We start from the raw sequence: 16,004 nt of genomic DNA on the forward strand, positions 1-16,004 counted from the left end.
ACTTGGCGCTTTGAGCGGCTGGCTGGCCCCTTGATGTGTAACTTTGATGAACATGAACTTCATTGCTCATGGTCACAATTTTGAAGATGGAACTTTTTTAAACAAAAAAGTATAAACGTCGAAATATTTGTATTGTATATTTTTAAATTTTGTGGTGACACCTGCTATCACATCAGATAGCGGCCGAAAATGTGGACGGCGCTGGGTTATGTGGGCACCAAACTACACAGAGGTGTGGTAGGCCCGTGGCATTGTATGCTTGATATTATTTTAGATGCATAAAATTATATGCTTGGGTGTACGGACAAAGTTGCGTGTACGTGTGCATGTACGGCTACCCTTTGTGTGGTAGTGATACTAAACTTCCCATACTTCCCTAGGACTTTTCGTATGTTTGGTATTATTTTAGAAGCATATTTGCGTACGCGTGTACGGGCATGGATGGATGCGTATACGTGCTGAAAAGCATGTGCGTATAGTGTATACCTCCAGGCTCCGTATATATACACAAGTGTGTGTATGCGCACGTGCGCCTGTGCGTCTTGCGGGCATATGCGTAGTTTTCAAAACAAATAAACTAATATTGTTGCGTCGTTGTATCATGCATTTGAGTTACAAAAGTAAAATCATGTTTTTTTTTTATTTATTACAGAGAAGAAACGCCAAGCGGCACTTCACAAGGAGGCGGCGTGGGACGGCTCTCTCGCCAACCAGTCGCTGGACGCCTGAGGTGACACACAAACAGATACACCAGTTTTATATATATTTATTTATCTGTATGGTATTTATATACTTTTTATTTTTGCTTTCGCAGAACGCGGGTTGCAAGATGGTAGTGGCGTCTTGGTTTATTTTTATTTTATAGCGATTACTTTAATTTATTTCAAGCATTTATTTCAACTAATTAAATTGAATGGCTTCCGAGACTACGGAACCCTAGAAAAATCAGTTTTTTTTTGTTTTGAGTATAAATGACCAAAGAATGAACAAAATACTCTAATATACAAGAAAAAATTGCAAGCTATTTGTACGCTAAGTCTTAAAAAGCTAAGTGTATTTTCCTATATCCTTGCATTTAGTTTGTAATAAATATTTTTATTTCGGATAAAGGTGAGACCGCACTAGGTGTAAGGCTTATTGTGCTTAGTGCGGTTCCACCTTAAGAAAAAGTTTGCAAAAATTTGTACTAAGGGTGGATTGCACCAACTTACTTAAACTTTAACAATAACAAAATGTGAAATGAACTGTCAAATTCCTAGTAAAAGTCCATAATGGACGCCATATTTGACGATAACCTTAACCTTAACTATAACTACGCCTCTGGTGCTACGGTGCAACCCACCCGAAAAATAAAACTATAAGAACAAACTAAAAAAGTTTTTGTTATTTCAGATGTATGCACTCTCCGTCGTGTTACGAAGCTCTCAAAATAGATGTAATAAATAATTATATTTAAGTAAATAAATATTTTTTTAACATAGAATAATAAATTGCCAAGAGATTTTAATTATGTTATATCATGGATTGAAATTGTCTAGTGAAAGCGGCTTGTATGTATAATTGTATATTCATATTTATTTTCATATACTTTATTTTACTTTACATTACGCTGCTAGTATAGTGGGATAGCCGGTAGATGCACTGATTGAAGCTCAATATTTTTATTCCTTAGATCACAAAATAAAATTGAAACAAAAGGATCGCTAGTACAGTCGCAAAGAAAATTGGTTTTTAACTTTTAATTTTGTCACAAACTTGTCAAATAACATGACAATACTTCGATTTACATGCTGATAAAGAAATTTTATTAAAGTTTTAACTTTTACAATATTTACTCGACTACTGTGAAGCCAAAAGGAAGTGTGTAATAATTTAGTGTTGCATTTGTGTGCATAATAAGTTTTTTTAGGTTAAAACATAATATTACCGTCCTATAGTCAAATTAGATAGAAATAATTTAGTCTGCTTCGTTTTAAATGCCATCTTATACGTTACTTAGTTACTAAAGCTTGTATAAGTGTCCCCTATTATGTTATAGTATTTTTAAACCAAATATTAGTATTTTGTACAATAGAGGTACTAGGGTGTGCCTTTATCTAGTCTTGGGCGTCTCTTGGCAAAACTGATTAGTATAATGAAATTAAAAAAAAAAGTTTATTTTTAAATTATCAATTTCCGACAGGTTGCAGTTTTCTCATTATTATGAAATAACATTTCAACAAAACATTATCCATAATGTTTTGTTTAAACATACAAAATGTACAAGAGTTTTAATTGTTAAAATTCACAGGCTAATTATGTAATAAATCTGTTTTATTACCAGTCGTCACTGGCTTACTCCTCTCATAAAATTGTTTTCACAAAATTAAAAATACTTTAAAAAAATTGTAATATCAATTTAAAAGTAGACAAAATATAATATAATACTGCGTGACTGGTGAGAGATTTATTTTGAGTAGAATTTCTATCATGTCTCGGTCACCGGTGACCGTATGGGGCTTGATGAATTAAAGTTAAATAATTATTTACTCAACGCATGGACACCACGCGCGGGAGGAGTAGCGGCGCGGTGTTTCTTTGGTGGCTGCTTAGTTGCCTACTTGCCTAGCCGCGTAATTTACTTAGTGTCCATGATTCATTTATTTAAAAGGAAATTCGGCCAAAAATTAAGTGCCTAATTTTATTACATAATTATAATGAGAATCGAGTACTCTAAGTATTGAACATGTCTCACCAGTCATGTTGTATAATGTGATAGAAAAATTGTGTAGCTGGTGGTGAAACAGTATAAACTATAAACCTATTTCATCTGACCATGTTTATTGTATTGAAAATATTCTTAATGGTTGTGCGCTGTGAAAAATTCTAAATAAAGTTGATGTTACGTAGAATTTAGATTATCTCGATTGTCGAATACTTTTAAGAGGAGAAATTAATTTTTAATAAAAATTGTTTGGATGTAAGTACGAACGAATTGAAAGAGACATGGATTGAAAATGAAGTCAGACCTCCTATATCAAGTGATTATTGTTTTATTCTACTTATTTGTATAATTACTAATATTATCGGACCCTAAAATTATGGTAAAATTTTTGTGATTGTAAAAAGTAACCTGCTTATTCATAATTCTGATTTAGCAATATATAAGCTTATTTACCTACCGCTACAATTTGTATTTTGGCCGTATCTTACGTTAAGTATAGTGTTATAAAGGCCTGCCAAAAATTGTGGGTACAGTAAATTCATTTTTTATTGAATCATGTGATTCCTTATCTTATTGCAAGACTTTTTTTGCAGTTAAGAAAGGCCAGTAATATGAATTTAGTTCATTGAGGTACATAAAATTTTAAATGTAATAGTTTATTCATCAAAATTACGTTGTTCTCTGATTGGCCTTAGAAGACGACTTTGAATGGTCAATTACAGTATGATGATATCAAAATTTTCTTACAAAATGTATGATTATAAGGTTTACAAATAAATATATTTTTACAGAATTATCAATTTACAGCAAAAAAAATTGTTACAAAAAATTTATTTGACATTTCGTACACTTTTCTTGACAAGTGTACCAAAAATCACAATATGTGTGAACAGTTTAATAATGCTCTAAATGTTTGTGTATGAACGTCTGAATCTAATAAATAACTTGAAAATATTTCCTTGTTTTACTAACTATACAAATAACCCAAAAAAAAAATATTTTTTGATCTGAGGCTAAAATTTTATTGGTAATTTAACCTAAAAAAAAAAACAAAACAGAAAGATTCCAAAAAGTCATAATAATTAAAATAAAAAATTATGATTGCTGACAAGAAATAAGTAATTACTTATGTAATTTTAGAAATAAAATAATATCATATTCTGTCATTGGTATTTTTTTTTTAATAACCTTGTAAAAACAGGTTTAGAAACAATCAGTAAAACAAGCCTCGTTGTTAATTGTCTTTACTACCAAGTAGTAGGTACTTGGTAGTAAAGACAATTAACAATTAACAAGTGAAAAATCAAAATATGTAAGTACCTCAGATTCGTATAACGCCATACCTTCGCTCGCTATTTTTAATTAACCTTATCGAATTCATTTACGGCAAGCTTTAGCTATGGTATTTGAAAACGGCGGATATTTCCTAAATGCAAAAAATTAAGTAATGCAACACAGGACATCGGTAACTATTGTCTTTTAACAAAGGCATTGCCATAAATATAAGGACCACAATACCCTGCTTCCATTCGTCGCCGACTTTTGAGACATGCCGCGTTTAAAATGAAACTTATTATCTTCTTACTGTTATTAACGAACGTGAAACTTGAAAAAAGTGTTTACATGGTAAAAACGGAGTCCGGATACGTACAACCCATACAGAGAGGATACGTTTACAGTCAGAGAAATAATGAACCGGCTAAAATCATAACAATTGATAATTTGAAGCGAGAAGAAACTTCTACCAAACCGATATTCGGTAAAGGAAAGTGTGATTTCAAATCTGAAGCAGTTAGAGAACTATGCAAGCGTCGTAAGAGCTATGTTGAAGCTGATAAGAAGAAGACAGAAGATGGAAATGGCAAAAATAAGGATACGAAAGTACACGATGCTAAAGCAACAGCCAGCGAGCTAAATAATATGTATTCCAACAGTGGATTTCAAGTTGATGCAGAAGATTTAAGAACTGACAACAGGTACGTATACGAAGATTGGCCGTACATGCATCACTCTCCATACGATTACGAGAAAGTGAAGTTTGAAACTGAATTTGAAAATGATAAGAGTAGAAGCATGAACGGAAACGAAAAGATTATACCTGTGTATGAACATGTAGATGATTATAGACCACCGATAGTACCAAACCTTATGATTGGCAGTAAACCAGTTATGTCGCAGGCTCCAGGCTATATTGATAAAGTTAGTAGTGAAGATTTGTTAACATTTAAAGGACTGTCGTGGGATAGCGGAAACGATTTTCATCACAGCAAACCGTTTATTAACATGGAAGCACAAAACAGCCATTTAAGCAATGTTCCTTCTAGTAGCTACAATTTGGCAATGACGAATAGTGCACCGATATATGTGCAAACAAACAAAGATCACGGTGTCAACAATAACAACGAGTTCGGAGATCATCATAAATCCAACGAAGAGAAAAATAGCGAAGGACTAAAATCCAAATATGATGCTGAAAAATATAGCGGTTATAAAGATTTTCTTGACACGTTCGCAAATAAGTTCGGCCTCGAAGATAACTACAAAAATTCTAAATACATGCTTAAAATGAATGCTGACAAAGGTGAAAAGAAAAATGGTTTCCGTAGAGTGTATCATAAGGATGAATATCAGGAAAATAACGAATTCTTCGACAATACAAATAAAAAATCTGCAACGGAGCAAGATGGCGCGTCAAAGATACACACAGGTGGATCCGAGGCGTTCTTGAAATCTCATGCAGCTGCTGCTTTAGGTGAAGAAAAAGATTCTCTTAGTAACCATAAGGATCATCTCATGAATAATTATGAAAGAAACAATGAAGGCAGCAATTACAATAAAGGTAGCTCTCATGATTACAATCATTATGTGGATCAATCAAGACACCCCTCTTACTATGACCATTTGGGATATAATAATATGCACTATGGTAGGTAGATAAATATAGGATGTAGATTGTAGACCTTTGATTTTAATTATTTTTATATTTTGTATTAACTATATAAATAAACACAAATTAAGATGCGTTTTGTTTATTTTATTTATTGAAACTTACAAACAATGATAATATTTAAAAAAATCGTGGCTTGTAAGTTGTGAATTATTATGATTATAAAATCACAGTTTTACTTGGAAAAACGTATTTAGAATTAATTTATATTCCTTATTTCATTATTTTTTCTTTTACTATATTCTTAATTCTTATTGTTAAAACACAAACCAAACCATAGAAAATGTAACATTTGTAACACTTTGTTTATTTTACCTTAATATTACCAAATAGTCAAATTAGATGGTGGTAATTTTGGGAACATTGGTAAAAAACTTAAGAATTTTGTTAGAACATCAAATGTTTCGCGTAAAGGATGTTTCTTCGGTTCAGAAGATTTTGTTAGCGACCTTAGTGGCCTAAAATATTGTCTGAATATCTTTTCTATTCCTTTATCACTTGAAATATTCGATTTAACATAGTTGTATTGGTCAATTATAGTGATATTTTTTGTTGGTCCTTTTACTTTCGAAAATTCATTATTTTCTTTACTTGTTTTCTTACCCGATTTTCCACTTGTGGTATTTCGTAATGTATTAGAATTCATATGATTAATAACAGCTTGTGAGGAATTTAATATTCCCCCATCCTCTGCGATTCCCACAGTTTTATTCGCCTTCGGTATCATACCTCTTTTCTTGTACAATTTTTCATTATTCTTTCCATTAAATCTGTCCAAATTCAAATGCAGTAGCGGTTCCATCCAGTTAGTTTTAATTTTATCGTTTCTTTTAAAATGTATCTTCGGTTTACTTACAGGTTCGTCATGACAATGACTTATCTTACAGCCATCTGTTTTCTCAAATTCTTTACAAGTGTGACCTTTTTGTATCCCCAGCTTCTCCAAGGTACCTTTAGGTTCTGGATTTTTAGTAATTTTACTTACTACATTATTTAAACTTATTTTCGTATCAGAAATAGTAGTATATGCTTCAATAAGAAGTATATTTATGATTAAAACTTGTGTTTTCATACTTGTGTCGATGGTTTGTCGGTCAAATTACAAATATCTTCGATTTGTTTTCGCAAGAGTTGTAAGTACACAATATAGACCAACATAGTGTTGTCCATCGATTATTATGTTTACGATCAGACTAAATTTATTGCGCGTTAATCTCTTTGAGCAGCTAAAGCTGAGATTGTCGAATTCGTCGTGTTTGCGACAACATACGCCAGGATTTCTTTAAGTGATACAAAAGAGGTCTCCATAAAAAACTTAGTTAATCTATGTTGTATAGTAATCAAATCAAGGTAGGGGAGACCGGGTACGGTTGTAGCAGGGTATAGTAGTACCATCACCAATATGTCTGGAACAAATAAACGCAGCCCCTCCCCTTTCCCCTCGGGGGGAAGCTATTACGTGTGCCGACTTATCGTCAGTTGCCCGCGCGCGCGGCTCGACGCGGTCGCTTGTAACAGTGAGAAGAAGTTTCGGCGCAGTCAAAGTAAGTTTTTTCCCTCCAATTTTGTTGATCGTCACAGAAAATCTAACGGTGTTTTTTCAACCAACTTTATCTTGATAACTTACGTAGTTCCTAATCTTTATATTAATAATTAAACGTGTGTATTATAAGTTTATTTAAACGAGATTTCAACGTTTTTTTCCAAAATGACCTTGAGGGGACAACTGTACCAATTTTTGGGGGACGGTTGTAGCAGTACAACTGTACCCGTGTTACAATTGTCCCCTCAGGCTTTAGTCAAATCAATCTTTAGTAAAATATTTATATTTTATATTTTAGAGTATTTTGTAGCTTATTTATTTCGTATGTCAGCCACCTCCTATTACTCATAGTTTCTTTTTTGGATCAGATGCCGAGAACCAGAACCAGAAAAACTGATAGAGCATCGAAAGATGTATTTCTGTACCAACAAGCGTACGAAGAAATTCTTGCTGGTAAATCCATAAGATCTGCTGCTGAAATGTTTGGTTTATGCCACGTTTCTTTGATAAGATACAAGAACAAAAGAAAAAATTCTGAAGATGGGGTAACGGTGTCGATGGGCTACAATTCTGCAAAAAAGGTTTTTTCTGAAGACCAGGAAAAGATTATTTCAATCTATTTGCAAAGATCGGCAGATATTTACTTTGGCCTGTCGCCCAAGGAAGTACGAAGATTGGCATATGAATTAGCTGTATCTTACAATTTAAACAGACCAGCCACTTGGGATGAAAATGGAATGGCGGGACCTGACTGGTTTTCATCTTTTATAAAGCGTAACTCAGAGTTGTCAATAAGATGCGCTCAAGCTACTAGTCTATCTAGGGCTACGAGCTTCAACACAACCAACGTTAATGCCTTCTTTGACAATTTGGAGAAAGTGATGGATAGGCATATATTTGAACCAAAAGATATTTACAACATGGACGAAACTGGAATAACAACCGTCCAAAAACCGGATAGAATCGTAACCAGAAAGGGTATGCGTCAAGTTGGTGCAATAACATCTGCGGAACGTGGAACCTTAGTAACAATTACAGTGGCTGTAAACGCACTCGGGAATTCGATTCCCGCCATGTTTATATTTCCCCGTTTAAGATACAGCTCACACTTTGTTCGGGATGGTCCTCTAGGATGTATCGGCGCAGGTAATTCATCTGGATGGATGCAAGAAAATGAATTTCTGATATTTTTAAACCATTTCCAAAAATACTCACGATCTTCAAAGGAGAATAAAGTGCTTTTGCTCCTAGACAACCATCCGTCGCACATAACTATATCTGCACTTGACTTCTGTAAAGAACATGGAATCATTATGTTGTCTTTCCCACCACATTGCTCTCATAAATTGCAACCTGTAGACCGCTCAGTGAATGGTCCATTAAAAAAAGCAGTCAACTCGGCGTGTGATGCGTGGATGAGAAGTCACCCTGGACGAACAATGACCATATATGATATTCCATCAGTTGTGGCCACAGCATATCCATTGGCTTTGACCCAAAATAATATACAGGCAGGATTTAGATGCACAGGAATATATCCATATAACAGAAATATTTTCACTGAACTCGATTTCAGCCCTTCTTTTGTCACGGATAGACCTATGCTGGAATATAATGACGTATATGCCAACATTGACGCAGCTCAAACCAAAGAAACATCTCACACAAGCTTTATAGATCCACCGATGCCTACGGAATCCAATCAAAACTTATCAAATTTACGACTAGAGCAAGGCACCCCTTTGGATTTTTCCGCGGAAACTAGTACCCCTGCAACAGAACCATTAGACCCTTTAGCAGGCACTGAAATATCACAAGAAATAGTACACACGACACCACCTTCAACACCTTCGTTGGGTACAGTACAGAAAAATATATATCAGGCCAAAAATATAATTTCTGAACCATCTACTAGTACAGCCACAATGGCAACGTTTTCTCCAGAAGGAATAAGACCTTTACCAAAAGCACCGCCACGGAAATCAACCAATAAAGGACGTAAGAAGAGAAAATCTGCTATATGGACTGACACACCGGAAAAAGAATCAATTAGAAAAGAACACGAAGAAATAGAGCGTAAGAAAAAAGCTAAACAAATAAAGAAATACAATGTGAATACAAAACTTAAAACAAAAACTAAATCTAAAACAAGTACAAAGAAGCCAAAGACCAAGGAAAAATCTGATGATATTAATTCTAGCTCTGAAGAAGAAGATTGTCTATGCCTAGTATGTATGGAATCTTTTGGTTCTAGTAGACCAAACGAACAATGGGTACAGTGCACTTATTGTCATAACTGGGCCCACGAAGACTGTACACCACAAGAAAATTATTATATTTGCCACAATTGTGATTCGGAATGAAAACTACAAATAAGACTGATTTATTAGAGATATGGTTGTTAAAGATTTTTAAATAATAAGTTTTTTTTATTGAAGACTGATTAATACTTAGGTAAATACTTAAATATTTTTATGTCCTTTGTGGGGATGGTTGTACCACGGGGACAATTGTTGCACGTGATTTTTCATACAAAGTTATAATTAACAATATTGTCCATTTTTCAATAATAATAAGCATTAGACCAATTGAAATGTAACTAACAAGACTCATAGAACAATGTCTTGTAATCAGTATTTTAAGCTAGATTGTTAAATACTAGGAAACTTGACTTTTATGTTTGTTGACTTAACTCATATATTTTTTGAGAATTTTGATTTGTTTTTTTTGCTAGGTTATTAAAGAACTTGTCTAGTGATATACTGTGATGGAAATAAATAAAACTTTCTAAATAAATCAAGAAGTTTTGTTTCATGATTTAACTGGTACAACTGACCCAGGGTGGGGTACAATTGTACCATCTTTTCCTTTTGGTTTAAATCTGAAATATCTCAACTTGTATCGTTTCTACACATTCAAAGATGATGCTCACTTATTGCCAAGGAAACTAAGTATCAATATACAAAAACACTTTTGCCGTGAACTCATAAATGAAGCCAGAATTAAGTGTCAAACTTAAAATGCTACAATTGTACCCGGTCTCCCCTATCTCAAATCCAAATATCGATATAATATAAGTGGACTGGACTGCACTATTTCAATTGAATGAATCAACAAAATAACAATGCACTTGTTTATTGATTGAAATAAAATAATAACTCGCCAACTGTTTTAAAAGACAATCACCATTTGTTTTTTCAGTAGTTATTATAGCATTCAAGATGCTTCACTTAAAATTGGTTCTAGCAGCATTTTGCTTTCATTTAGTATATCCAGTGTCAATGTATCATATGTATGAAGATCTAGTAAATAATGGTTATTTTAATGACTCCAATGAAGATCCGAGAACGAAAATGATGAAACAAAATAGCCTTTTACATAACAAGAAGAGATTGGTAAACCAACGACATGCAGACACAAATGTTCCTTTGAACAAGATGCCCAGTGGATATCCATCTCCAGGACATTATAATGAAGATTATTTAGTGAAAGAAGAACAGAAAAGAAAAGATATAGGAAACATTCAACATGTGCAAAAAGACAAGGATGATTACGATTCATTAAAAGTACAGCATCCGGGTAAATCAAATGTAAGACAAGATAAAATTATTTCTGAACATCATAACGACAAAGATAAAATTGTACGTGACAACTATTTTAAAACAGATCAACGTGCAAGAAATGAGATAGCTAAGGAGACGAAGCCCCAAGTTACTAAATTAAATGTTATTAATACTAACCGTAAGGAACCATTGACGAATTCAATCATTAAACAAAATGAGATCCCTCGAACTGATTCAGATATAAAATATCGTGCTAAAGTGAACGAATATAATGTTTATATGCCACTAAAAGTTCACAAATATGGTTCAAGTTTAAAAACTATCAATGCTCATAAAGCCCAATACAAAATGATTGTACCAGAAAACGATCAAAATAATATTTTGGTATCGAAAGTTGCAATCAACGAAATTCCCCATTTGAAATACTACAAGAAAGATAATTTCATGGATTTCGATTACGAATTAGCGAAGAAAATAACTAAGAACATAGTGCCAAGAAGTCACAAGAAATTTATGAACGCTGTGTTTCAAAATCGTTAATGAATTAATCTTATTACTAAACTATCAATATTTTTTCTTTTTTATCAACCAAGTTACAATCTACAAAATTTTATTGTGAATTGCGATTCCAACCAAGTTTCGTCAATGTTATAAATCAGTCAATTCATATTATATAATATTATAATATATTACATAGGTATATAGTCATTGGTCTTTTTTTATAATACTACATATGATTATTTAGGTCCGACAGTTTTTTTTTCTAATTAAAGGACTTTATCGTAAAACGATAATGCCGACCTTATAGGTATTCAAATTAAAAATTGAAAATCAACAAGGTACGATAGTTAGTTAATAATATCGAAAACTTTGTATATATATTAAGTATATAAAGGTTTCTTTAAATAAATATTTTGTAAGTTACGACTTTAAATATTTTACTGATTTATTAATACAGGCTTAAAAAATTACAAGCTTTAAAATCCCTAATTTCTACATACTTCAATAGGAACGAATTATTTCTAAGTAATATCAGAACATTATGCTGTAAGTCAAAACTCATTGTAATGAAGCGATATTTAAGAAAGCGTCCTTCACTGGCAAAACATGTTCGCAGTCTCGCAAAACGCGCAGCAATGCACCGAATCATTATAACTTTTTCATTATCATTGACACAGAAGTCCATTGCACAATATTGACAGAGATTCGGGTCATTAATGAGTAGCCTCGTGTACTGATCTGTCTCCACTATATAAATGTAAAGATTTGACCTTTAACGCCATTTCTGTGACAAACCGCCGACCATGCTGCGTCTCACGCCCCTGATCGTTTTACTCGTGCATTCCCATTGCATGGAAATGCACGAGACCGTGGAAAGGACGGTCATGGTCCGTACGACGGGATCGGATCTGCAACCGGCGGCTACAGGATTCATCTACAAGAAAGGAAACGATGGCGAAGAAAAAGTTGTGAAACTAGGTGAAAGTGAAGTTATGGAGCAGCTGTCAAAAATGTACGAGCAGCCTCGAGCGTTTGCAGCGCCTATTCCCGTGGCTGCCGGCCCATTTTACGCTAAAAACGATGATGGACTGAACACACCATCGAATAAAGATGAGCGAGTGATTCCCGTTAAAGAAAATATTAACGAAGTAGATGGGATAGCAGACGAGGACTACGGGAACATCTTCAAAGATCACGCCGCGCATCGTACCTTCGATGACTACATGCGGGGGTTGAGAAAATTCGACCATGGACTATACAAAAAAAATGACTATAGTGATAACGATGATAGTGCTGACAAGGGATTTAAGATACATCATCAATACGGCAAAGGTGTCGGTGATTACAGTGCGGAGAAAATTCAATCGTATAAAGGGGCCAAAAGTGAACAAGACGGTGATGATGATGAGAACAAGGGTGAAGAGGGAAGTAGATTTCACGAATACTACCTCGAAGACCCGTACCACAAAGATTTTTACAACGATGAACCGATCAAGAACTTCTTCGGAAAGTATACAGGTGGACGATTCGGATCTGATGCAGGATACGAAAACGGAGACGCATACGAAGGAGCAGCTGATGATGATGAAGTGGCACAAATCAACGATTACACCAAAGAAGCAGATGAGCACGAGAACACCAGTGACGAGTCCCGTCTTGGAGACGGCAAATTCGGAGCCAAGATTAGAGATTATCACAGCAAGAGCTACGGATACCAAATCGAACATTGACATGTTAAAGTTGTTAGTTTTACTTTTGTTATGTTTTGTAAATATAAATTAATTTAAGTATCTAATTTGTGTTATCTGTTTAATTTAAATTTTAAAATTAAAGTCCCTCATAAACCTCTTTATACTTGTGGATACGAATCACTATAACTGCTTAAAAGTAAGTATATTTTCATTGAAAATGAAAAAAATATAAACTTGAGATCGCCCAATTTAGTTACAACGACATTAGGACTAAAAATATTGACTTATCCATAAAGTTAATACTAGCTATTTGACCGAGCTTTGCTCGGTATTCGATAAAACATGAATAAAATGACATTTTCTAAAAATAATTCCTAGCTAAATCGAGTCATGCCCCTGAAACCCCCTATATACTAAATTTCGTGAAAATCGTTGGAGCCTATTCCGAGATTCCAATTATATATATACGTCATATATACAAGAATTACTCGTTTAAAGATATAAGATACCTAGCGGAATAGAGCAACAATCTCGAGCTGTCAAACAAAACCGAAATTGGTTTTCATCTGTGTGAAAAATATGTGTACCTATACCCTTACACAAGCAATGAGATTAAATTGTCAACGTGCGGCACGTGCCGACTGGACGTCAAAAAAAGAGAGCTGCTGTCATGTATCACACGTCTCTATTTTTACCATGCAGTGTTACTGATAGTTACATCTCTCTTGCTCAGGCCTTTGTTTCTCTATTCCGCCAGGTATATTAACTTTGACTCATATTTTTTCAACTCTTGTCTCTGGGACTCAGCTGATCTCAGACTGGCCGTGTTATTCGTGACAAGCATTGTCTAATAGCATCTAAGATTCAATAAAAAAAACTATAATCCATTTTCAATTTGTCACCTCTTGTGTAGACTTCACTTCAACAGACTTCAGCCATAAATAAAAGAGTATAATAATTATACGAATTATTCGTATGTACCTGTAGGCTTGTCACTCAAAAATCTGTAATTTTTCCTGGTGTGTGTGTTGTTGTGTGTGTAATGTTTTATTAACAGAATAGAAGTACAGAATTCATTTTTATTTATACTTACAGAAAATTTATTTGCAAAAACAAAAACCCTAGTTGTCTGGTAACCGAAACACAAGTCCATCAGGTTAGCACGGGGCCAGACTGACGTGGTGTGACGCGTCTATAGATATCTGGAGGCACGGCAGTGCCCCAGCCAAGCTTTTTAGCAAAGGCACGGCCGTACCATACTTTTCTCGAAGCGGTTCGCGGCTATTTCACAAATACAACAAAAATGCTGTGAAGGGCCATCTATCTATCTATATCTATAGTTATAATAAAATCGTAGAGGTAAAATTTTTGTACATTGAAAATAAACTTGAAAAAATGAGTCAGGGGCATGTTAGAAGAGTAGTAGAATACATTTTAACTGTTTTTGAAATTTTTGTTTCTCTGTCTGTTTGTCTGTTTGTACAGGCTAATCTCTGAATCCGCTGGACTGATTTCAATGAAATTTGGCATGATGATACCTTACATCCCTGGTCAACATCTTAGATACTTTTTTTTAACCGACTTTATAAAAAGGAGTTAATGTTTACCTACTTTGCTGTTTGTGGTCAGATTTTCAAAATTCTTTTTTTGTTGTATAGATTGCCCGAATTTGATACCATGTTTACAATAAAATCGGCCAAGTGCGAGTCGGAGTCACGCACGAAGGGTTCCGTACCGTTATAGAGAAAAAAATAGGCCAAAAGTTGTGTTTTTGTATGGGAGCCCCCCTTAAATTTTAATTATATTCCAATTTTATTATTAATTATCAAATAACACATATATTTAAGGATTCTGTGAAAATTTCAACTGCCTGCCTGTTGTAATTATTAGTAGCAAAAAAGGCCAAAAAAAATCATGTTTGTTGTATGGGAGCCCCCCTTAAATATTGATTTTATTTTGTTTTCAGTATTTGTTATTATAGCGGCAACAGATATACCTACACAATCTGTAAACATTTCAGAACTCTAGCTATAACGGTTCATAAGATACAGCCTGGAGATAGACAGAAGGACAGACAACGAAGTCTTATAGTAATAGGGTCCCGTTTTTACCCTTTGGGTACGGAACCCTAAAAACGGTGACTTGATAAGTAATGGAATTGAAGAAACTCCTCGGAATTTACAACGACAACCAAAGTGATTACCAATTCTAGCAAAGGTCGATCTTTAAAACTTTTCCTAATATTCGTAAACGCTTATCCAAACACTGGATGGATATTGACCACTGCGTATCTCAATTCGTCACCAGCCATGGAAATTTTAAAGTCAAACTTTACGGATCTAAGTTACTAGCATCGGTCGAGCACATAGGTAGAAATGGTAGAATATGTACGACCGAAGGCAGTATGTTTGAATCATGTTCTCTGGGAGAGTTTTTTCTGCCAAGACGAAAGAACTACAATGCTAGACAACCTACATACACTGTAGGTTGTCTAGCATTGTATCTGATGTCGCATACTACGGTGATCGTGGACAGCAGGAAATTAATCCGTGTTTTCAAGCGTTTTTGTCATAATTATTATTCGCAACAGTCTAACACAACAAATTCCAATGTTAATTTAGCTATACTTAGTACAGTTACAATTTTTATAATTATATTTTATTTTCGTGGTGCATTAAAATTTCGTGTGTAATGTAGATCCAAATAAAATAGTCGTAGATGGGTGTTCAATTTTGTAAATCTCGATTTTAATAACATACATTCACGCGGACGAAGTTGCGGGCTACAGCTAGTAATCAATAAATTATTAAAAGTATTTAACTGAATAAGGATTATTGCCGTATTGGTTAAAATCACATCGAACACATTGACAAAAAAATGTTATTGTGGGATATCCTTATTCGTATATACTATCGTGTTTTCTGCAGACCTTTTCAATGTGTGCAATACTTGGTGAACGCCTCCGTGGTCTAGTGGTTAGAGCGTTGCTCTCGACTCCGGAGGTCGTGGGTTCGAATCCCGCGTTGGAAACATGTGATTTCCAAGTTTGGTTAGG

General features: G+C 34.2%; 2 protein-coding genes across 3 annotated transcripts in view; both read left to right on the plus strand.

Annotated features, from left to right (window-relative positions):
• The window catches only part of LOC121736270 (R3H and coiled-coil domain-containing protein 1), a 38,521-nt gene extending 36,344 nt beyond the window's left edge, over positions 1 to 2,177 (plus strand). The window contains exons 8-10 of one of the 2 annotated variants that reach the window (XM_042127361.1): positions 653 to 730; positions 815 to 832; positions 1,393 to 2,177. In XM_042127361.1, the coding sequence (XP_041983295.1) occupies positions 653 to 729 (77 nt within the window). In that variant the 3' untranslated portion in view covers position 730; positions 815 to 832; positions 1,393 to 2,177. The remainder of the gene's footprint in view (positions 1 to 652; positions 731 to 814; positions 833 to 1,392) is intronic. The other variant, XM_042127360.1, reaches the window with a different exon arrangement.
• Positions 2,178 to 4,168: 1,991 nt separating this feature from the next.
• Positions 4,169 to 5,638, plus strand: LOC121736190 (GATA zinc finger domain-containing protein 14-like). The gene has a single exon (XM_042127278.1). It carries the CDS (start codon positions 4,268 to 4,270, stop codon positions 5,636 to 5,638), a length of 1,371 nt encoding a protein of 456 aa, XP_041983212.1. The 5' UTR covers positions 4,169 to 4,267.
• Positions 5,639 to 16,004: the final 10,366 nt, after the last annotated feature.

The sequence above is a fragment of the Aricia agestis genome, chromosome 18 (assembly GCF_905147365.1).
Source record: "Aricia agestis chromosome 18, ilAriAges1.1, whole genome shotgun sequence".
Lineage (NCBI taxonomy): Eukaryota > Metazoa > Arthropoda > Insecta > Lepidoptera > Lycaenidae > Aricia > Aricia agestis.

Excerpts from the sequence above, each read along its gene's own strand:
- LOC121736190 (XM_042127278.1), top strand. The coding sequence starts at position 4,268 with ATGAAACTTATTATCTTCTTACTGTTATTAACGAACGTGAAACTTGAA.